Genomic DNA, 23543 nt, shown 5'->3' with positions numbered 1-23543 from the left:
AAAAGCATAGGAAGTGTGGGTCTAAGTTCAACACTTTGGGCAGTCTTTAAACCAAATTTGGTAATGTTGATTTAAACTCTCCATAAAAAGGCATCTGAATATAATCATGGAAAATATTAGCAGTGCTTTCTATGTAGAGATGCACGATGAAGAGAATTGTTCATTGAAAATACATTTATCACAAAGTCTGTAAACCGTCTCTCTCCCTTTTTTTAAAAACAGGATCAGTTTGACAACCTAGAAAAACATACGCAGTGGGGAATTGATATTCTTGAAAAATACATCAAATTTGTAAAGGAAAGGACTGAGATTGAACTCAGCTATGCAAAGCAACTCAGGTAAGTTGGTACTGAAAAAGGTGGTATGTGTTATAACTACACTGTATATAAAGATCATTTATACTCTCCTTTTATTGTATAAAAATGCCTAATCTTGAATATTTCTTGTTTTATGTAAGGTCATATTATAATAGGAATAGCTGGGTTTAACACAGAAAATGAATCTTCCAGAAACAGTATAAACAAAATACCAAGCCATTGCATTTAAGCTCAGGTTTTGTTATGGTTTGGTTATTTTGTTTTGCAATGCTGAGGTTGAAACCAGGACCTTTTATATAGAAAGCAAATGCTCTACTGTTGAGCCATGTACCAAGCCAGGCCCTATGCTCAGGTTTTTTGTTTTTGTGCTGGTCCTGGGACATTAACACAGGGTCTGGGTGCTGTCGCTGAACTTTTTTGCTCAAAGCTAGCACTCTACCACTTAAACTGTGGCTCCACTTCCAGCTTTTTGGTGGTTAATTGGAGACCAGAGTGCCACAGACATTCTTACCTGGGCTAGTTCTGAACCTTGATTCACAAATCTCAGCCCCCTGAGTAGCTAGGATTACAGGTGTGAACCACTGTGCTGGTGAGACACTTAGTTTTCATCCAAATATATGCAATATGTCATTGAAAGAATGTAGGCTCACTTGTTTAAGTGGTACCCAGGGAAAATATTTATAGATAACAAGTCACTAAGTGGGAAAAATCAATGGAATAATTTTTCTAATGAAGTGGATCCTGATCAGTTTCTAGTGTCGTGTGGCCTTTGTCTCCCAGCATTTTAAGACTTGTAGTGTTGACAGTAGAAAGTAAGAATGCTGTGTAAATTATTGGAATATTGCACTTAGAACAAGTTGTTTATATGAAATGGGTCATAGCATAGCTCAGCCAAGAAACATAGCAACTGTTTTCTGCCATTTCCCCATAGGGACCTACTTACTTTCCTTGTCTGTTTTTCTTTTCTGGTGCCTGAGGCTACCGTCTCCTTTGCTGTGGAGGTCTGTTGTAAGCTGCATTAGGTGTTGGTGCCAGGGGAAGGGGTCACGGGCCTCCAAGCCCGATACCACTGAGCCATTCCCCCAGCCCTAGGTCTTTCCTCATATGTATTTCTTATTGGTGCCAGTACTGGGACTTGAACTCGGGACCTGGGCAGTGTCCCTTAGCTTTTTTTTTTTTTTTTGCTCAAGGCTGGCATTCTAACACTTGAGTCGCTTCTGGTTTTCTGGTGACTAATTGGAGCTCAGAGTCTCATGGACTTTCCTGCCGGGGCTGGCTTCAAACTGCAATCCTCATTTGTCATCCTCCTGAGTAGCTAGGATGACAGGCATGAGCCATTGGCGCCCAGGCCACCCAGCTCTCTGTGAGCCCTGCTGGCTGCAGCTCTGGCCTGTGTGGCAGATGCTCACAGCTGTGCATCTCCACGCCAGCTCTCTCCTTTAAATTCTGGAAGCAGCTTGCTCAGAATCTCCACGGTGGGAGGGGGCTCCCAAGATACATGAGGCCCTGGGTCTAAATTCCAACTCCCAGGCCCCATGTTTCTGCCACCCCTTGGCTGTACCTTTTCGGATGGATGGTGCTGTCTTTCGTACCCCTGTTCTCACTCCACATGCAAGCCTCCGGGCGAGGCCAGCAGGCCCACTCTCCAGACCAACCCAGAGTCCCACCGCTTCACTCGCTCTTACCTTGATGACTTACCAGTGTCCTGGCCTGCTACGCTTACCTTTGCCTTCTACTGGTTTGCCTGTTTTCTACAAAGAACAGTTGCCCTCTGTTCCAAATTTCAGCCACTCCCTGTTTTATTCTGAGGAAGTCCAGAGTTCTAAGGTGAGTGTCCTTGAAATCCTGCAAGGCCCAGGTTCCCCTCATCTCCCCATCCCCAACCCAACCCGCCCCCGCCCCCCTCACCCAGGGCAGCTCCTCCCCATAGAGATCACCAGTGTGTTCTCCAATAGCCCGCCACCCACTCCTCTTCTCCTGGAATCCTCTTCCTAACATTCTATTCTTTTTTTAAAAAAAATTATTATTATCTTTAAGTAGTTGTACAGAGAAGTTGCCATTTAACAAAGCGGTTTATGAATGCAGTCTGTCTTGATTAATGTCACTCCTTTCAACATTCTTGCCCATCCCTTCCCTCCCCTCCCCTTCCCTTACCCTTCATATTTTGTAGGCTATACATTCGAGGTGGGAATGAGTTTTTTTTTTTTTTTTTCCTGTCGTGGGGCTTGAACTCTAGGCCTGGGTTTTCTCCCTCAGCTCTTCAGCTCAAGGCTAGCGCTCTACCACTTAAACCACAGCACCACTTCCGGCTTCCTGAGTGGTTTATTGGATATAAGAGTCTCACGGACTTTTCCTGCCTGGGCTGGCTTTGAACCGTGATCCTCAGGTCTCAGCCTCCTGAATAGCTAGGATTACAGATGTGAGCCACCAGCGCCCGGCTGGGAATGAGGTTTGAAATCAGGGCTTTGTACTTGCTAAGCAGGTGCTCTACAGCTTAGACCATCCCTCCTCCTGCCCTTCATTTTTTACATATTTAGCATGTATGGTTTGAAATGTATACTATGTCTAGTGGCTAAGTCCAGCCCATAAATGCAGTACTTCACATCCTTTACTCTTTTCGCTTTTCTTTTCTTTGTGCATGGTGGGAACGCTTAATCTACTCTCAGCAATTTCCAAGTCTATGCCACATTGTTATTAGCTACAATCACCATGTAGTACAATAGATTTCTTCAGGAATTCCTGCTATCTATCTGAAAGTTTGTAGCCAACTGGTCAACATCCCTATGACCCCCCAGTGGAATTCAGTGTGCATTGCTTCAGCTTCCTCCTGGGAGAATAAGCAAAAACAAAATTGCAACAATCAAAATAAATAAATAGCACCTAGCCTTGTGCTGGTGGCTCACACCTCACACCTGTAATACCAGCTCCTCAGGAGACTTGAGATCATAGACTCTAATCACTAATCTTCACTTAGCCAGCAAAGAGCCAGAAGTGGCTCTGTGGCTTAAGTGGGAGAGTGATAGCCTTGAGTAGTACAAAACCTCAGGGACAGAACCCCAATCCATACTATCACCAAGAAAGAAAAGAAAGAATTTGTGTGGCTATATAATGTCATGATTTTTAATCCCAAGCTGGGTATGGTGGCAACTGGTCTGTTTTTCTCAGTTCTCAGAAGACTGAGTCAGGAGGATTAAGAATTGTAGGCCAGCCAGGGCTCATGCCTATAATCCTAGCTACTCAAGAGGCTGAGATCTGAGGCTCACAGCCCCAGCAGGAAAAGTCTGCAAAACTCCTTATCTCCAATTAACCACCAGAAAAGTGGAAGTGGTGCTATGGCTTTACATGAAACAGCCCAGGGACATTGTCCAGGCCCTGAGTTCAAGCCCCATGAAGGACAAAGAGAGAGGGTTCTAGGCCAGCCTGGCCTACATAGTGAGATCCAGTCTCTAAAGGAAAGAGAGAAAGAAGACTTGGCAAAGGTGTGCAGTGCAGCTTCCCTGGGGACAGGTGATGTTGGTGGAGTGGCGTGTGCCCTGGGGACAGGTGTGGGCACACCCAAGCGGACGCGCGAGTTTATTTCCTTGCTCCGGGGAGTTCCGCTTGCCCTTGCTTTTCTGCATCCGGGAGATTTCCTTTTCTCAGCTTTACAGCACTTCTTGGACTGATGGATGTTCTGATTGTTTCCAGTTGTTTGCAACAGTGACCACAGTTGTGCTGAGTGACCTTGAATAAAACTCTCCGCCAGCCTCTCTGCGATTGAGTACTGGAGCCGCGGCGCAGGCCCCGCCCTCGCCCCGCCAGGCCCCGCCCCTGACCGCCAGGCCCCGCCCACCTCTGCCCCGCCCTCTTGTGGTCCCACCCACCGACTCTGTCCCGCCCCCAATGGGCCTCTGGGAATCAAACTCTGACCTTTGTCAATCTCATCCATAAAAATTGATCAGTCGCCCGGCGCAGGTAGCTCACACGCCTGTCATCCTAGCTACTCAGGAGGCTGAGATCTGAGGATCACTGTTCAAAGCCAGCCCGGGCAGGAAAGTCCGAGAGCCTTATCTCCAATAAACCACCTGAAAGCCAGAAGTGGTGCTGTGGCTTAAGTGGTAGAGTGCTAGCCTTGAGCTGAAGAGCTGAGGGACAGCGCCCAGGCCCAGGGTTCAAGACCCACGACCGACCAAAAATAATTAATTAAAAAAAAATTGGTCAGTCAATCCGGGTTTCTGTTTGTATTTCTGTTAATTTGGATGAATGGCTTCTTTTTGTACTTTTTAAATGAGCCCTTCAGGTGCTGGTCTATTTTTTTAACTGAAGCTCATTGTATATCAGTAGCAACAAGGTAGAAGTCAGTTTTTAAAATGTATTTCATAAATACAGTGTGTGTGTAGTAATAAGTTTATAGGCATTTCAACTGTATGAGACATGCTAACCTTATCATTCTTATCAAAAAGATTATGAAAAATTTAGGTTATTTTTTCTAAAGGTAGGCATGAGGGGAAATGGGGGAGAGCCATGGAAGGATTGATCAAGAGAGATATTGTATTCATACCTTAATACATGGAATTGTAACGTCTTTGTACTGGCTAGCCACATAATGATGATAAATAATAATAATAAGTTCCATGTTGTCAGCTGCCTAGCAAGAAGAGTGGGGCCCTGAGTTCAAACCTCAGTACTGAAATAAAAGGGAAAAAAAATCCATGTAGCAGTCTTTCCCAGGCTCAATAGACTCACTGCTGATAATATAACAAAAATAATATTTACCTGTTTTGTTCTCTCTTGTAATTGATTTTTGTGGTTTGGCTCTGTCACTCCACGGTTGAACTTAACTTTGTTCTATATTTGAACATGTATTATGCCGGACTCCTTTCTGCTCATTTGTGGGGGATTGGGTGGAATTCTTCTAGTTAAGCTAGTTCTGTGTTCCTTTTTTATTTTTAAATATTTCTATTTATTTATTTTTTTGTTTATGTGGTACCAAGGAATCGAACCCAGGGCCTCATGCATGCTAGGCAAGCATTCTACCCCTAAGCCACATTCCCAGCCCTGTGTTCCTTCTTCATCCATTTCATGCTACCCATACCTGGGGCTTGAACTCATACTGTTGCTTTGCTTTTTCACCCAAAGCTATTGCTTTACCATTTGAGCCGCAGCTCTTTTTCTTCTTCTTCTTCTTTACTGGTTAATTGTAGATAAGGCTCACACACTTTGTTTCCCAGGCTGACTTCAAACTGTGATCCTCAGCTCTTAGCCTCCTGAGTAGCTAGGATGACAGGCGTGAGCCACTGAGGCCCGGGGCCTGGTTCGGCTTATGTTCTTCCTTATGAACGCCCCTGTGTGGGATCAGCCCCGTCTGGGCTGTATCTAGGCATATTTTTTTTTCTCTCCAAACCCTGTCACTGTGTTGCATGAGTAGGAATATGTGGGGCCACCCAGATTTTTTTCTTTGTGGGCGACTTCGCTTCTTTGGAAGTAACTATGCCAAGAATTTTTTTGTTCAACTCTGCAATCTGATATTTTGTCCAGTCTCCGCCAGGGGGTGGGACCATCTCGGGGGTTTTTGTTTTGTTTTGTTGTTTTGTTTTTGAGCTCTTTCCTATGCAGATTCCAGTTTGAGGGACTCTCCCCTCACAGCTGACTTTTCTGCTCCATCCGTGGGGTGCCAACTTCCGGGACCCTGCTGCTCCCCACATCTCATCCTGCAGTTTTCAGAAACCTCTTGTTTACAGGACAGCATCTCCCCCTTTCCTTTGTCACGTTTGATAAAGCCGGATTCATTCATCAGTTCTAGAGCCGCGTGGCTTAGTCCTAAATTCATTACCTTAGCTTCTAGTTTATTCTGTGGTCTCACAGTTCGTGATTTATTGGTATCTTGTGTTTTTCTTAAATTTGTCTGGAACATAAAATACATGAGTTTGATTTGCTTTTTTCTCTTATATGTTTTCTTTCACGTTGGGTATCTCATCACCTTTTCTCTTTCCTCTCCTCCTTTCCTTCCTTCCTTCCTTCTTTTTTCCTGTATTACATGCCAGATCTTTTCACCTTGCTTATATTTTTTTAATTTGGGCAGTTTGGTGATATGGCTGAGTTCAGATGCTAAAGTCCCATGCCTAGAATGGAATCCTAGTGTTTTTTTCCCCTTAAATGGAAATATTAGAATTTGAATCCAGGTCCTTAAGTTTCTTAGGCAGGTACTCTACCACTCAAACTACACCCCAGACCCCCTCCTTTTTTTCTTTTTCTTTTTTTTTGCTTTATTCAGTTAGGGGCTCACGGTTTTCCTGGAGGCCAGTCTCAGATTGAGATTCTCCTATTGTTGGCCTCCTATATGCTACAACACCCAATTTACTGATTGAGTTCAGCCTAGCTGGTCTTTAGCTCCATCCTTCAGACCTTTGCTCCCATATATCTGTGATTATAGGCATGAGCTACCATGCCTGGCTTGTCATCCTGGTTCTTACACTTACTAGCAGTATGATTGGGGGACAAATTACTCTCTGTGCTTCATCCTTTTTATCGGAACGTGTGGAGAATAACCCTAGCCCCTGAGGTTGTTGAGGGGTCCTAATGAGGTAAGGGTGTAAAGTTCTGGGGCACACTCCTGTCCCTGTTTGTGCTGAAGGCTTGTAGACGCATGTCCCTTTCTGGCTTCCTTCCTCCTTGGGTTCCTCCGGCGTTTCTTTCCCTCTGAGCTCCTTTTGAGGCTGAAATTGAATTGTCCATGTTCCTTGGAGATATGGAAGTGTGGGGGACAGAGAGGCAGCTGGGTCCCAGCTATGCTGTGAAGGGTCTGCTGCAGGTTGACCCCGGCAGAGGAAGAGGTGTTGAGCTCCTGTATAACCCCTGATTGGGGCGGTGCCTGGAGAGCGGAAGTCCAGTGAGAGCCCTGCCCCGCCCACTTCACAGAATCTGCCTTCCTGTCCGATTTCCTGAGTGTCTGCCCACTCTCGGCCTGGTGCTGACTGGATTAAGCCTTACCGGCTCCCTCTCCTTGCTGTGGCCACCAGGGTGGGGTCAGTGCCCACCCTCAGCTGCTCCAGAGTTCTCTGTCCCCCCACCCCCCCTTTCCAGAGTGTGGAAACTTCATTTGCCTATAAAAATTTTTCCGTTATGAAAATGTCACCCTAGCTTTTGTTTTATACCTCTTGTTGCTGGGGAAGTACTGCTTTCATCTTGAACTTTATTATGCCATCTCTATCCAGAAGTCTGTAGTGAGCTTTGGGGGGAAAAAATAAGGAAACCCTCTTCCCCTCCCCCCCTCCAGATATCCCTGGGCTTCCACCTAGCCTTCCCTCCACAGAAGGTCCAGAGCAAGGCCCAAGTATCTCATTATTGAGAGCCTCCTGGTAGCTTTAGGACTAGCTAGGTCTAGATCCTGCATCCTGTTCAAGGATATATACTTTCCTCCTCCCTTATTGGTCTGCCTGAAGAGCAGGCTGAGTACAGAACACACTCTGGTTCTCAGATCCCCCAAAATATCATGATGATGATGATGGTGGTGGTGGTGGTGGTGGTGGTGGTGGTGGTGTGTGTGTCTTATTTCCCTGAGTATTTTGAAAATATTAAGATGAATAGAGCCAGGAAGCCTGTCCCCAGGCACCAGAATAGAAAAGTGATCTTTTGGGCTGGGAATGTGGTTAGTGGTGGAATGCTTGCCTCCCATGCATGAAGCATTGCATTCGATTCCTCAGTACCACATACACAGGAAAAGCTGGAAGTGGCGCTGTGGCTCAAGTGGTAGAGTGCTAGCCTTGAGCAAAAGAAGCTCAGGGACAGTGCCCAGGCCCAGAGTTTAAGCCCCGAAACTGGCAAGAAAGAAAAAAAGAAAGAAAAGAAAGAAGGAAGAGAGAGAGAGAGAAAGAAAGAAAGGAGAGAGAGAAGGAAGGAGGGAAGGAAGTTGGTCTTCTTTGTAGTGGTCATGAAGAGAAGAGTTCTTAGATATGAAGTTCATCTCCAGATCTCTTTAGCTTTTGAGTTTCTGCTGATATTTATGCAGTGAATTATTTATCAGTGCTGTTTAGAATACCACTTAAATGTTCCCTACCCAAGCATTATCCAACTGGCCTCATTCATCAGAATTTAATGGTCTTAACAGAGTATCACTCCTGACGGACCTGTAATCCTGTTTAGCTTTGTAGTAAGAGGGAACTCTAAAGAGGGTCTGTTTGGGGGCATGGTGGTATGTCCCTGTCATCTTAGCTGCTCAGGAAGGAGAGGTAGGAAGAATTGGAGCCCAAAGCCTGCCTAGGGGAAAAGCACAAGACCCTATCTGAAAGAAAAATGGAAAGCAAAAAGAGTGGGCTGCGGCACAGTGGTGGAGTGTTCGAGTAGTGAGCAGGAGTCCTTGAGCTCAGTCCCCAGTACTGCCAGGCAGAGTCCCTGATTTACCTACATCTGTTTAAGCTGGGTTTCCTTCAACTCCATGTAACATTTAAATGATTTTTTTTATGACTGCTAAGTAAGGAACAGAAGCTACAAGGAAATGTGGATTTAAATAAATCTTTCAAATAGTAGTTTTGAAAGCCTTTTTATGGTGAGGTGTGAATTTAGAAGTGGTATTTTCAATTTGCAAGGTATAATTAACACAAATAACGGCTAGTGTTTAAAACCAAACACTCAAATACCTCAGACATAGCCACTGGGCTTTTCCAGAACTCCATTATTTCTTATGTAATAAAGACACTGAGGAAAGAATCTTATCAGCCATGAGCTGGTGGCTCTTGTACCTCATGCAAGCTGCTTAAGAGGCTGAGATCTGAAGATTAGGGTTTAAAACCAGCCCAGGTAGTCAATTCAGGAGATTGATCTTCAATTAACCAGCAAAAAGCTGGAAGTGGAGCTGTGGCTCAAGTGGCAGAGCACCAGCCTTGAGTGAAAAGCTAAAAAGACAGTCCTAGGCTCTCAGTTCAAGTCCCAGGACCAGAACACACACATGAAAGAATCTACCAATTACATTGTCTTCTGCTTTGAAGATACTCCTTTATCCCTGATACTTTTATCAACATACTTGTTTTTGTTTTACTTTTCTCCTCTAAGGCACATACTTTATGAAAACCTTGCATCTGTTCTGTACATTCCTTTGCATCTGGATGCCAGCACCCACAAGGCCGTTGCTTGTGTATTTGCACATGCTCACAGGACACATGGAAACTATTCTGTCCACTGATCATTTCTTTTTCTTTTCTTTTTTGCCAATCCTGGAGCTTGAGTTCGGCCTGGACTCTGTTCCTGAGCTTCTTTGGACTCAGGGCTAGCACTTTACCACTTGAGCCATAGTGTCACGTCTGGCTTTTTCTGAGTTGTTTATTGGAGCTAAGAGCCTTATGGCCTTTCTTGCCCCAGCTGGCTTCCAACTGCGATCCTCAGATCTCACCCTGCTGAGTAGCTAGGATTACAAGGCGTGAGCCACCAGTGCCCCACTGGCCTGATAATTTCTAAGCTACCATGTCTAACATCTTCATTTTTTGCATAGAGTGGACATCTTCATGGGTGTCCTATCTTCCCTTGGGATTTTGAAAGCAGAGGGACAATAGAGATTGTGTCCTCCTCGAGCCCCCTCGGGCCTACAGCTGAGGAACTGGATGAACAGGCTCCCACACAGACAGGGAAGGGGCTGACGTCATGCTGGTGGAGCACGTGGCCCCCTCTTTCCCTAGCAAGTCTCAGGCAGTAACGTCTCCTTTCACTTGTTCTGTAAAATGTGCCCTGATCTAAATGGCAAATGTGTCACCATATAGTTTTCTAGGCAAATCTGTAGAGGTGGGGGGGGGGGGAGGAGGGGGAGGGGGTTGGACAATGTGGTGAAAGGAAAGTGTGACATCATCGGCGTACCCACTGTGGAAGAGGAATAGCAGTAGGGAAGGAAGAAGGAAGTGGGTGAGGAGGTGAGGAGGGAGAGGAAGAAGGGGAGGGTGAGGAGGGTGAGGAGTCCCTCTCCCCCGCCTTACTCAGCTTCCTGTGACACGAACTAACTCCAGCCGAAGGTCAGGACCCATGAGAAACAGCACAGAATGAAGAGATTGTTTTTGTTGGTTTTTTCCCAGGCTTACTTAGCTCTTAAGTTTTGGTGCATACTTACGGGTGCCAAAGTGCGGATTCCTAGCCGGTAGCTGAGCTGAGCTTAGCAAGGGCTGTCAGTTCACTCTGTCGGAGAGGTTACAAGCCGTCCCGGTGGACTGGGATGGCTCAGCGTGAACGTTTAGGGAGCACTCCCCGTGGCCGTCCTTGCTACCACTTCAGAAGAGCAGCCACAGAGCCTCAGAAACAGGCCCTTGGGTGCTTCTGGCACGCACGTTCATACACGTGTGCCACTCCTGGGGCTTGAACTCAACGTGGGCGCTCTCCACAAGCTTCTTCCTTCAAGGTTAGGGCTCTAGAACTTGAACCACAGCTCCACTCTGGTTGTTTTTTGTTTTTTGGTAGTTTCTTGGAGATAAGAGTCTCACTGACTTTCCTGACCAGGCTGGCTTTGAACTTGATCCTCAGATGTCGGCTTTCTGAGTAAAGGATTACAGGCAGAAGCCACTGGTGCCCAACTGGCACTTTGGTTTTTAACATTAACCTTTGGATACAGTTTTCTTTGCATTTGGGACAATAATGACAATGGATGACCATGAGGAAATGGTGGCCTGGGAAGAAAAATAGTTCTCTGGTCAGTGGTACAAATAAAAGCTGCTGATTTACATGTGGTCTGTGTTCTCTGATGATTTAATCAGAGGTCAGGTCCTAGGACATGGTCTCTGCCCTCTTTTGCTCTAGCTTTGAGATAGGACAGGAGAACATGACTAGAGCGCCTTACTGCTTGTGGAAAGAATGGGGGAAACGAACAGATTTCAGCTGCAGACACTTCGTTGTGTATTTTTGCTGTTATTGTTGTTGTTTTGTGTGTATGTGTGTGTTTAACTTGTAAACCACAGCACTAATGTCATCTTGCATTCTTGATTTCTCAGTTATCTTTCTAAATAAAATGGTCTCTCTGCATTTTTATTTTAGGAATCTTTCGAAGAAATACCAACCGAAAAAGAACTCAAAGGAGGAGGAAGAATACAAGTATGTTTATCATTGATAAATGTGTGATAATGTAACTTGTACCTTTGAGGGTGATTCTGAGGGTTCAGGAGAAATGTGTATCTGATGACAGAAATGGTTTTCTATAACATGAGATTATAATCCTAGCTACTCAGGAGGCTGAGATCCAAGGATCAGAGTTTGAAGACAGCCCAGGCGCAACAGTTCAAGAGAGAGACTCCATCTCTATAATAATCAGCAAAAAGCCAGAGGAGAGACATGGCTTAAGTGGTAGAGGGCCAGCCGAGTAAACTTGTAGAGTAGGCAAGCCTAAGGCCTTCAGTTCAAGTTCCTGTGCCAACACTCTCTCTCTCTCTCTCTCTCTCTCTCACTTGCATTCCCCTATTTCTCTTTATGCCTATTTCTAAATCAGGGGAGAAGAGCTATAAAAGCATATTTGGTTAACTTATACTCAGCCAGTAGATGGATTCCAGATTGTTTCTGTTAAAGTAGTCAGGAAAAAGTTTTAGAATGTGACCTAGACACATGCATGCAGAAAGTATGCAATACACATTCTAGAAGGTATTTTTGGTTTTGTTCAGGTCCTGGGGCTTGAACTCAGGGCCTGGGCACTGTACCTTAGCATTTTTGTTCAAGGCTAGCATTCTATTACTTGAGCCATGAGTTCCACTTCTAGCTTTTTGGTGATTAATTGGAGATCAGCATCTCAGGGGCTTTCCTGCCTAGGCTGGCTTCGAACAACAGTCCTAAGATCACAGCTCACAGCTCACAGCCTTGGCCTCATTGCAGAGTTTTGCATTGGGAGTTCCTGTCATACTACTCTCTCACCCAGGAACTCTGTCAGCAATTAAGTCATCTTCACAGGAGAGCCTGGAAGTGTTGCATTTGGCTTTTTTTTTTCTCTCCTATTTATGTGGTGCTGAGGAATCGAACCTAGGGCCTCATGCATGCAAAGCAAGCACTCTACCACTGAGCCACCTTCCCAGCCCCATTGCGTTTGGCTTTGATTCTAGCATTCTCCGTGTCTGTGCACATAGCACACCTATAGGTAGAAGGGCCTGTGTAGCAGCAAAGCTGACTTGCAGTCCTGGAGCGATTCAGTTTCACAGAAAGGAAAATGTTTCTGTTGTGATTAACTCTGAGCCATCTCGAATCAGGGCCCCCTTGGGGGCAGCACTGGTTAACCCAAGATTAATTAAGGTTTCCCGGTGTGGAGCCCTGGGAGGTGGGAGGCGGGACGTGGCCTCACTGGTGGTGCTCTGTGCTATGTCTGCAGGTACACGGCATGCAAGGCCTTCCTTTCCACCCTGAACGAGATGAGCGACTATGCTGGACAACACGAGGTCATCTCTGAGAACATGACATCCCAGATCACTGTGGACCTGACCCGCTACGTCCAGGAGCTGAAGCAGGAGAGGAAATCGGTAACCCCCATTGTATTGTTGGCTTCCGAACCGCGGTCCAGATGCTCGTTAGGTAGTGGGTCCCACTTTGAGACTCCAGCCAGTGACCCAGGCCCAGAATTGAACAGTGCTTCTTGATCTTTACATATAAATCGAGGTCTCCAGCCAGGCACTGGTGGCTCAGGAGTCTAATCACTCAGGAGACTGAGATCTGAGGATCTCAATTTGAAGGCAGCCCAGGAAAGAAAAGTCCACGAGACACTTATCTCCAATTAACCACCAGAAAACTGGGAGTGGCGCTGTGGCTCAAAGTGATAGAGCGCTAACCTTGAGTGAAAAAGCTCAGGGACAGCACCTAGGCCCTGAGTTCAAGCCCCATGACTGACAAATAAGTAAGTATTTCCCAGATACTGAAACCTACTGCAGGCCCCACAGGATGAACCTTTCTGGAGGAATCTAAGACACAAAAAAGTGACTTGGGCCGGGTGCCAGTGGTTCACACCTGTAATCCTGGTACTCAGGAGGCTGAGATCTAAGGATCACAGTTCAAAGCCAGCCCAGACAGGAAAGTCCCTGAGACTCTTATCTCCAATAAACCATTAGAAAACCAGAAGTGGTGCTGTGGCTTAAGTGGTAGAGTGCCAGCCTTGAGCTGAAGAGTTGAGTGACAGTGCCCCAGGCCCAGAGTTCAAGCCCCTCGACCAACCAAAAGAAAAGTGACTTGGCATATGCAATGTGAACTGATCAATAGACATATGCTTTGTACTGAAATGTCTCTTTATGCAGCAGGTCCTCCTTTCTCTCTCTTTCTTTCTCTCCCTCTCTCTTTCTCTCTGTCTCTCCTTCCTTTCTTCCTTCCTTCCTTCCTTCCTCCCTCCCTCCCTCCCTCTCTCTCTCTTTCTTTCTTTCTTTGAACTCTGGGCACTGTCCCTCAGCTCTTCAGCTCAAGGCGAGCACTCTACCACTTGAGCCACAAGCCACTTCTGGCTTTCTGGTGATTTACTGGAGATAAGAGTCTCATGGACTTTCCTGCCTGGCCTGGCTTTGAACCGTGATTCTCAGATCTCAGCCTCCTGAGTAGCTAGGATGACAGGCGTGAGCCACCGATGCCCAGCAGGTCCTTATTTCAATCACCATCACCACCCCTCTCATAAAAAGAAAAAAAGTCCCATGCAATTTTTTTTTTTTGAGATAATGCTCGTTCTGGGGATTAAACTCAGGGTCTGAGCCCTGTCCCTTAGCTTTTTCAGTCAAGGCTGGTGCTCACCATTCAAGTCATACCTCACTTATGGCTTTTTGGTGGTTAATTGGAGATAAGGGTCTCACAGACATTTCTACTGGAACTGGCTTCAAACTACAATCGTCAGATCTCAGTCTCCTGAGTAGCTAGGCTTACAAGCGTGAGCCATGGTGCTGGCTTCCTGGTAGTGAGTTTTTACTCATTCACACTGCAGCCCTGGTTCTCATCAAGGGATTCAGACTCATCACAGCCACATGTGTTCAGAGCTAGGACATTTTTGATTGTCTGAGTGACCGCATTGGGGAGCCCCCCCCCCAGCCCGGGAGCAGAAGGGCCAGGGGAGCTGTTAAACTTCCCACAATGCGTGGGCTGGTCCCACACAGCAGGGAGTTACCTGGATCAACATCCCAGGTGTCAGTGGCTCACACCTGCAATTTTAGCTGCTCAGGAGGCTGAGAGCTGAGGATCACAGTTTGAAGCCATCCCAGGCAGAAAAGTCTGTGAGACTCTACCAATCTGTGACTCAAGTGGTAAAGCCTTAGCCTTGCACACTAAAGCTCAGAGAGAGGGCCCAGGCCCTGAGTTCAATCCCCAGAACCAGGGGGGCGGCGGGGGGTCGGGAGTAGGGGGGGGTAGGGTTTGTGATCCCTAGTGCCTAGATTAAGAAACCTGGCACTAGGGACTGAAATTTGATGACCATGTCTGCCAGTCCATTCCTTAAAGGAGCTAGTCTTTAGTTTATGAGACAGAAAGGAAGTGGGTTATTTCCAATGAAGCACAAGACCTAGTATAATGGTACAGTAAACCCAAACCCAGTATTAAAGGGCTTCCCCGGTTCTGAACTTCCCTTGCTCTGGAGAAGGTTTCTATCTCCTTCCTGTTTTTTACTCTGATTGATGTGTTATATCTCTCCACTGAGCTTCTCTTCTCCACCCTTATAGCCAACTCCCTAAACAAAAACTGCTTTTACCTTGGTGGAAGTACAGACTCTGCTTCTGGAGTGAGTCATGGGCTGGGAGGCTCTCAGAACCTGGTTTCCCCTTTTACTCCAAATTCCTCTCCTGTACTTACGTGGTCAGGCCCAGGCCCGCTTGTGTGCAGGCCTCAGGGCCTTTGCACTGATTTTACTCTCCTTGGAAAGCCTTTTGCATATATCAGCAGGGCTTGCTCCTCACTGAATGTTGCTTTGTCTCTCCACCGCATTAAAACTCACCCCTCTCCAGTCTATTTCCCTTCACTTCTTACTTGCTTTATTTCTTCCTCTTTTTCCTTTGTAGTAGTGGTTGGTGGTCCTGGTGCTTAAACTCAGGGCCTGGATGCTATCCCTGAGCTTTTTTTGATAAGCTGGCACTCTACCACTTGAGGCATATTTTTACTCTGGCTTTTTGCTGATTAATTGGAGATAAGAGTCTCCTGGACTTTCCTGCCTGGGCTGGCTTTGAATCTCAAACCTCAGATCTCAGCCTGCTGAGTAGCTAGGTTTACAGGCCTGAGCTACCAGTACCTGGCAGGAACATTTTTTGTTTCCTTTTTGGTGCTAGGGATTGAACCCAGATCTTTTCACACTCGGAGCACATACCCTGTCCCTAAGCTGCAGCTGTACCTTTAGTTTAGATGGCTTTTTTTTTTTTTAATGCTTTAAGCCAGGAGCCTGTGGCTCATGCCTGTAATCCTAGCTACTGAGGAGGCTGAGATCTGGGGATCATGGTTCAAAACCAGCCCGGGCAGGAAAGTCCATGAGGCTCTTACCTCCAGTTAACCACCAGAAAACCAGAAGTAGCACTGTGGCTAGCTGAAGAGCTGAGGGGCAGTGCCCAGGCCCAGAGTTCAAGCCCCACAACAACAACAACAAAAACAAAAATAAAAGATTTAGTATGTTCAGATCTAGCTATGGTTTCTCATGCCTAACTAAAGTACTAATTTTTGTTCTTTTTTGTGGTTCTGGGGTTTGAACTCAGGACTTCACACTTGCCAGACAGGTTCTGTTCTCTGTACACAATTAGTGACAAACAAAAGGCCTCATATTTTCCAAGTTTCCCTCCTGATAGTATTTGCTGATTTATGTAGTTTTGTTTTTGTTTTGTTGTTGTTGCATTTTGGGTTTTTTATTATTAATTTACTTGGTTGTTATTATAGAGGTGTTGTACAGAGGGATTACAATTACCTGAGTCAGGTAATGAGTACATTTACTTTTATACAGTGTCTTCTCTAGTCCCTCCTGTCTCTGCCCACGAGTTGTGTAGTTCACTTTCATGAGTGTCTAGTGAGCAACACTGCTGCATTTTTTTGCCGTTTTCCTATATAGTTTTTGAGCATTAGTGTTCGTATAGATATGGTGATTCTCTAATATCATTAGTACTTGCCATGTCTTTACCTGTTTTAATAATTAGATTTTATCCTAACATTCATACTTTACCTTATTCTTTATGGTTAAGTCTATTTTTGATTAATTGATTTAATTACATAAACCATATACAGTGGAGTTTTTGCTAGCTGCTTTCGTGGGGGGGAGGGCGTGCTGATCAGACAGTTTCCCCAAGTCTAATTCCCAGAAGTAAGACTATGAGGTCAAAGCAAACATCTATAAAACATATAGTTTATAGTCTCTGATAAAATGCAGCCCTACTATAAGACCGGCAGTCTTTAAACAAATTACAGATAAGATTTGCCAGTATCACTGTAATCACCTACTTGCATATGAATTGTCTTATCTATGATAAAGGTAATTCAGAGTTGATAACAGATATAGCACCCTCACTTACGGGAGAACTACTGTAAACACTTTTTTTTTTTAAACTAGGGATTGAGCTCTGGGCCTTGTACTTGCTAGGCAAACTCGCTACCACACCAGCCACATACTCAGCACTTTTTGTTTCCTTTCTTTTTTTCAAACTGGGCCTTACTTGAGGCCTGGACTACATTCTTCCTAATCATGCTTCCTTCTAGCTAGGATGACACACACCCATCACCCAGCCCCACTGACTACTGACAGAGATGGAGTCTTGCCTAGGATGGCCTCAAGCCATGATCCTTCTCATAGCTGCCTCCCAATTGAACACTTTACTTGTGACTTTGGATTGTAGAACCAAGCCATTAAAGAATTTGAGAGGCTGGGCTGGGAAGGTGGCTCAGTGGTAGAGTGCTTGCCTTGCATGCATGAGGCCCTGGGTTCGATTCCTCAGCACCACATAAGCAAAAAGAAAAAAGCCGGAAGTGGTGCTGTGGCTCAAGTGGTAGAGCACTAGCCTTGAGCTGAAGAGCTGAGGGACAGCGCCCAGGCCCAGAGTTCAGGCCCCACAACTGGACCCAAAAAAAAAAAAAGAATTTGAGAGGTGGATTCACTTAAGTCCCTAATCCCATGTGAGCGATTGGTGGAGATTTTGGGGTCCAGGAGAGGTAGCAGGACTCCCTTGCCAACATTTGCCAACTGACGCCTAAAAGCGTCAGTTCTCCCTAGGGTGGGAAATGTGGTTTGCTATTCGTAAAACAGGGCCGAGAGCAAAATCACCAGAAGTTATCTGAAGAGTTGCAGAGGACACATTTGTACCACCGTTAGTGGCTCACTGAGATTTAAACTTCAGGCTGTGCCTTCACATCCCACATGACTTAGAAGGACCATTTAAAAATAGTCTGCAGAGGCCGGGCGCTGGTGGCTCACGCCAGTAATCCTAGCTACTCAGGAGGCTGAGCTCTGAGGATCATGGTTCAAAGCCAACCCAGGCAGAAAAGTCTGTGAGACTCTGGTCTCCAATAAACCACTAGAAAACTGGAAGTGGCACTGTGGCTCAAGAAGTAGAAAGCTCACCTTGAGCGGAAGAGCGCAGGGACAGAGTTGAAGCCTAACAATGGACAAAAAAAAAAAGTCTGCATGTCCATTGGCTCACGCCTGTAATCCTAGCAACTCAGGAGGCTGAGCTCTGAGGATCACGTTTGAAACTAGCCCAGGCAGAAAAGTCTGTAAGGCTTTTATCTCCCATTAACACCAGAAAAGCCAGAAATGGATCTGTGATCTGTGGCTCAAGTGGTAGAGTGCCAACCTTGCCAGGTCCTGAGTTCAAGCCCCAGGACTAGAGATACACACATGCATGCACACACACACACCACACACACACACACACACACACACCACACACACACACCTGGTGTGTGTCAGACATGGAGACCATCCATGCCCATGCCTCAGTGTTGTGCTTCTGCTGGAGGAAATGGCAATGTTTGTCATGGACTTGCTTTCTGGAAGCTTCTTTCTTTCCCTTTTAAAGTCTTGTATGCCTTTGTTCTCCTCCGTGGGATCTGAGTTGTATTTAAAGTCCCTGATGGCTGGCTTCCGCCTCTGAGTGTTTACACGTCTGGGTTTTTTTATATACTTTTTTTTTTTGAAAACCGCTCTCACATCAGTAGTTTGCTCTTTAAACTATTGAGGGCGTCGCGTGCACCTGTGTGGAATCCGACGCGGAGCGAGGCCTTCACACACCTGTTCAGCCCTGGGACACTTTCCTGCCATACAGTAAAATCTGTCATTTTCTTTGAGCTTCTATTTGCTTCTTTTAGATTTTCTGTGGCTTTTCTTTCATTTTTCTTTTCTTTCTTTTTTTTAAATCTCAGCTATCCCAGGGTCACTAGGAAATGTCCACTAAAGTTTTTGAAAAATGGCTTTTTTTTTTCCTCGAGAGACTCAAAAAAAACTAAACTAAACATTCAGATGCAATGCAGTCATGGTAACTTTCATCCCTAAAAATCAGGCTTTTTTTTTTTAAGTCTATTATTGTGTGTCTTTCAAAAAACCCAAAGCATCTTCTTACAGCAGAAAGTAAAGAGCATTTCTGAGTCCCAGGGGATGGCATTTCCTGTCTCCTTTCTGATAGGGGGAGAGAGCCGTGTGACCTCATTCCAGGGCTGGGAAAGAAGCACTGTATTATCTCAGCCCAGGAACAATTGCTCTTTATTGACAGCTTGGGCTTGTGTGTACTTAGACACACTCGCTCACTGTCCCAGAAGAAGTGCCTGCCATTGTCTGTTAGCAAGCTGCCAGGGCATCTGGCGGGCTGTGTAGCTTCGTAACTGTTTACGTTGCTTTTCTCTAGAAGGAGGCTGGAGGGAGCTGGTTGGGTCAGGTGTGGTCGGAGCACCGTGGCCCTCTGTCCATCCCTGCATTCCCTGCCAGCCACTCGGCACAGAATACATTACCTAACTCAAGAAGCCCCGGACAGCCACTCAGCATGGACGGAAATCACCACCACATACATCGCTGCTTTCTCTTTTTCTTTTGGTGCTAGTTGTGGGTCTTGAACTCGGGGCCTAGAACTCCCACCTAGCCTTTCCTGCTTAAGGCTGGTGCTCTACTGCTTGAGCCACACCTCCACTTCTGGAGATCAAAGGCTCTTGGATTTGTCTGTCTGCGCTGGCTTTGAACTGCGGCGATTCTCAGGTCTCAGCTTTTATGTAGTGACCCGCACACCCAACACCCAGCTTCTAAATCTTAAGCGTTGTAATAGTGACAACTGGGTTTCTATTGCAGTTTGTAGGTACCTGTTCAGTTAAAGAGGGTGATGGGTGACTGGGAAATCTTCCTGGGTCAGAGTCCACCAAGAAAGTAAGGTACACATTGCTCTGTAGAGACAAATGCATGGGCTGTAATCCTAGCTACTCTGGAGGCCGAGACTGGGAGGATCACAGTTTGAGATCAGCCTGAGTAAAAGGGTTGGGGGACACTGGCTCAACCAATAAAAAGCAGGGCATGTTGGCATACCCCTGACATCCTAGCTTTGCCAAGACAAGTAAAAGCAAAAAGGGCTGAGGACATGGATCCATAGCATACATAGTACCTGCCTAGCAAACTGGAGGCCAAGTTCAAATCCCAGAACCAGGAGGAGGGGGGAGAATCTGTGAAAAATTAATGTATGGAACTAGAAAGTGACTCAAGTTCTAGAGCAGTTGCAAGCTCAAAGCCCTAGTCTAATACCCAGTTCTGGGGAAAAAAAGAAAGAAAAAAATAGCATGTTTATTAGACATGTGAAATTAAAAATGGCAAGAAAACTTACTACATGGTCTTCAGTCTAAATCATCTCCATGATCCCAAAATATTACTTTTTTTTTTATGTCAGTTGTGGGATTTGAACTTTGGGCCTGAGCGCTGTCGCTGAACTGAAGAGCTCAGTGCTAGAACTCTACCACTTGAGCCACAGCGCCACTTCTGGCCTTTTCTGGTTATGTGGTGCTGAGGAATGGAACACAGAGCCTCCTGCATGCAAGGCAAGCCCTCTACCACTGAGCCACCTTCCCAGCCCCCAGACTGGCTTTGAACAGTGATCCTCAGATCTCAGCCTCCTGAGTAGCTAGAATTACAGGCATGGTGCCGGGCTATTACTTTTTTTTGTTTTTAAGCCTGTTGTGTTAGAGGAAATTCCTCTTAAAATTAAGCTACACTGAGAGATGTAGCTCAATGGTAGAGCACTTGTCTAGAATGAAGAATGCATAAATCCCTGGGTTCCATCTCCAGCACCACAGCACAAAATAAAAGAAAGAAAAATAAAAAGCAAGCCAAGGCAACCTCTCTCCCCCATGTCCAACCCTGGGCTCTGGGGAGATGCCATTTATGAAAATCTTTGTTCCTTTAAGCTGGTGACTCACACCTAGGATCCCAGCTGCTTGGGAGTCTGCTATCTGACAATCAAGGTTTCAAAGCCAGCTCTAAGAGATAAATCTGTGGGACTCTTTTATCTTCACTCATCCAGCAAAGAATTAGAAGTAGAGGTGTGGCTCAGGTGGTAGAGTGCAGCCTTGAATAAAAGAAGCCAGGCAACAGCCCAAGGCCCCAGGTTCAAGCCCCAGTGCTGGCACACACAGGCACAGACAGACACATGCCTTCATTCCTTTGAAAACTGCTGTAGCCAAAGCTCCAAAGTAGGTTTTCTTTTTCCTTATTTTTGGTGTAGGTCAGGTTGAATTTGAACTCAAGACTTCGTGTTTCAGCCTGCCAGGTGCTGCGATTACAGGCGTGATTTGTTTTTCTAGTACATCTTCTTGGAGAGAGGATACCCCTCCAGCAAATTGCAGAGCACTGTGGTCTTGCTGCGAATGTGGGTAATTCTGCAGAGAGAACGCCAGCAGACAAGGGACCGCTGGGGATGGAGAACGCACAGTTAGGCCACGTGGTTGACATGGACTCTCTAGAGCTCTCTGGGATTCCCCTCCAGTCCTCAGTTCATCTGCCTCCCTTTCTCCCCGAGGACTTCCCTTCTTTCCTCCTGCCTCAGACCCTGAGTTCCCCTCACCTGTCCTTGGCTCTGCTTCTTTAACTCTCCCACAGCCTTACTCCTGGCTTCTTTATTGTTATTGTTATTGTTATTATTAGCTTTATAATCTGTTTCTTTTCTGTTTCATCTCTGCCCATTATGAGAGTTGAAAAATTAAGCCTCAACAGGCTCCTCTTGGGTTGCTAGAGAGCAAGGAATATGCCAGAGGGATAAAACTTACTGCAGACTGGCACTAGAGGTTCACACTGTAACCCCAGCTACTCAGGAGGCTGAGATCTGAGGATGAAGTTTGAAGCCAGCCCAGGCAGACAGATCCAAGAGACTGATCTCCAACCAACCAGCGAAAAACCAGAAGCGGAGGTGGGCTCAGCCAGGGAAGCCCCTGTACTCAGTGCTGAGTGGCAGGCTTCCCAAATGTGAAGCTTCTCCTCCAACACAGACGAGCAAGGTCCCCAAGGACGGAGGGCTGTTCTGATCTGGACCCCCCTGCTCTGCTCTCTGGCATTTGGAAGTTGTGGGTGTGGCCCAATGAGGCTCCCGCGCTCCCAGGCTCTTCTGGGGTGGGGGACCTTTCTAGCTGCCATCCTCTCCCCTCTTCTCTCACTCACCCCAACTGCCAGTGCCTAGCTGCCACTCAGAAAGCCAAGCACATTCAACCCAGTTAATGAAGGAGGGTGGTTTATTAAAGGCAACATGGAGGATGGATGCGGTGTAGGAAAAGCCGTAAGGGATGAGGCTAGACATGGTAGGGACCTACAGTCGTCCCAGTCCTCAAAACACCATCAGGGCCCAGTGGCCTCGGGACGGGAAACTGCAGGCAGATTCCTGACCTACATGGCAAGTCTAATCAGATACAAGGGCAGGATGCTGTGCATGTGGTCCAGGCTGGTCACCTCTGGGAAATGGGCCTGGAAATCCGTTCTGGTGACCCGGGGACTGGTGGTCTGGTAGGAAGAAGATAATGTCAGGACACTGAGAAAAAAAGACATCCTGTTTTAATAGGCCTCTGTATTTCTAGAAGTGTTCTCTTTGGTACCCTGTCTTCTCGAATGGATCATGTGTGTGTGCATGCGTGCGTGCATGTTTGTGTGTGCTCATTCACATGTGCTAGTACTGGGACCTAAACTCGGGATTTGGGTGCTGTCCTGTCACTTTCTTGCTCAAGGCTAGCTCCTTACCACTTGAACCATAGATCCACTTCCAGCTTTTTGGTGGTTGGTTGGAGATAAGAATCTCAAGGGTTTTCCTGCTTAGGCTGGCCTTGAATTTCTATCCTCAGATCTCAGCCTCCTGATTGGCTAGGATTACAGGCATGAACCACTGGTACCTAGCGTGACTTCATTTTCAATACTGTTGTGTCTAAAGTTTTAAAGGGAACTTTATTTCTGTTGCTGTTTTCATTTCCCTTTTATTCATATAGATTTTTTTTCTTAACTCACATTTTTTCCAGGTGCACATGCTAGCTGTCCAGTGTTGGTTGGTTGTTTTTTGGTGCTAGCAATTAAACTCCAGGGCTTCGTGTCTGCTAGGCCAGGACTCTCCCACTGAGCCACATCCCCAGCCCAGACAGTCAATATATGACTATCACTCGAGTAGATGAAAATGTTCTAGCTCCTGTGTCTCATGAGAAGGATAGAAGTCTGACCACTGGTGTGTTTCCCCTTTCCAGAACTTTCACGATGGGAGGAAGGCACAGCAGCACATTGAGACCTGCTGGAAGCAACTTGAATCAGTAAGTAGAGACACACCCTTGTAAAGAACTGCCCTCCACTCTTGCTTATTGGAATTAGACTTTTAGGCGTTCATCTCCATAAGTTAAAAAGCAAGGGAAAAACACTGAGCCTGTAGTTTTTATTTTCCTGATTTGAATTTCACTTAATTTGCTTCTAGAGGGATTATCTCAAGCAAAATGTTAAACCAGAAAGCACTCTGGTGGTTTTTCTAGAAGTCCAAGGGAGAGGACAAATCAGAGAGCCCGAGCACTGTCGCTGAGTTCTCGTGCTCCTGGCTAGTGTTCTACCACTTTGAGCCACAATTCCACTTCCAGTTTTTCTGGTGGTTTATTGGAGATAAGAGTCTCACAGACTTTCCTGCCTGGGCTGGTTTTGAACTGTGGTCCTCAGATCTCAGACTCCTGAGTAGCTAGGATTACAGGTGTGAGCCACCAGCGCCTGGCAAAGGCAAGGTCCTAAGTTTGGTCCTCAGCTCTGCAAAAAGTTAAAAAAAATAAACTTGTGGCTGGGTGCCAGTGGCTCATGCCTACATACTCAGGAAGCTGAGATCTAGAGGATCCAAGTTCAGCCTGAGC

At 46.1% G+C, this 23543-nt stretch overlaps 1 protein-coding gene across 6 annotated transcripts in view; it reads left to right on the top strand.

Moving 5' to 3' along the window:
- Positions 1-227: 227 nt before the first annotated feature.
- Positions 228-23543, top strand: part of Fnbp1 (formin binding protein 1) — a 61668-nt gene continuing 38352 nt past the window's right edge. For all 6 annotated transcript variants that reach the window (XM_013021413.1, XM_013021417.1, XM_013021415.1 and 3 more), the window contains exons 1-4: positions 228-338; positions 11301-11357; positions 12613-12760; positions 22905-22967. In XM_013021413.1, the coding sequence (XP_012876867.1) occupies positions 12653-12760; positions 22905-22967 (171 nt within the window). In that variant the 5' untranslated portion in view covers positions 228-338; positions 11301-11357; positions 12613-12652. The remainder of the gene's footprint in view (positions 339-11300; positions 11358-12612; positions 12761-22904; positions 22968-23543) is intronic.

Source organism: Dipodomys ordii, unplaced genomic scaffold (genome assembly GCF_000151885.1).
Source record: "Dipodomys ordii isolate 6190 unplaced genomic scaffold, Dord_2.0 Scaffold55, whole genome shotgun sequence".
In the NCBI taxonomy this organism is placed as follows: Eukaryota; Metazoa; Chordata; class Mammalia; order Rodentia; family Heteromyidae; genus Dipodomys; species Dipodomys ordii.
The sequence above is the reverse complement of the archived record's forward strand: the minus strand, read 5'-3'. Positions and strand labels throughout refer to the sequence as shown.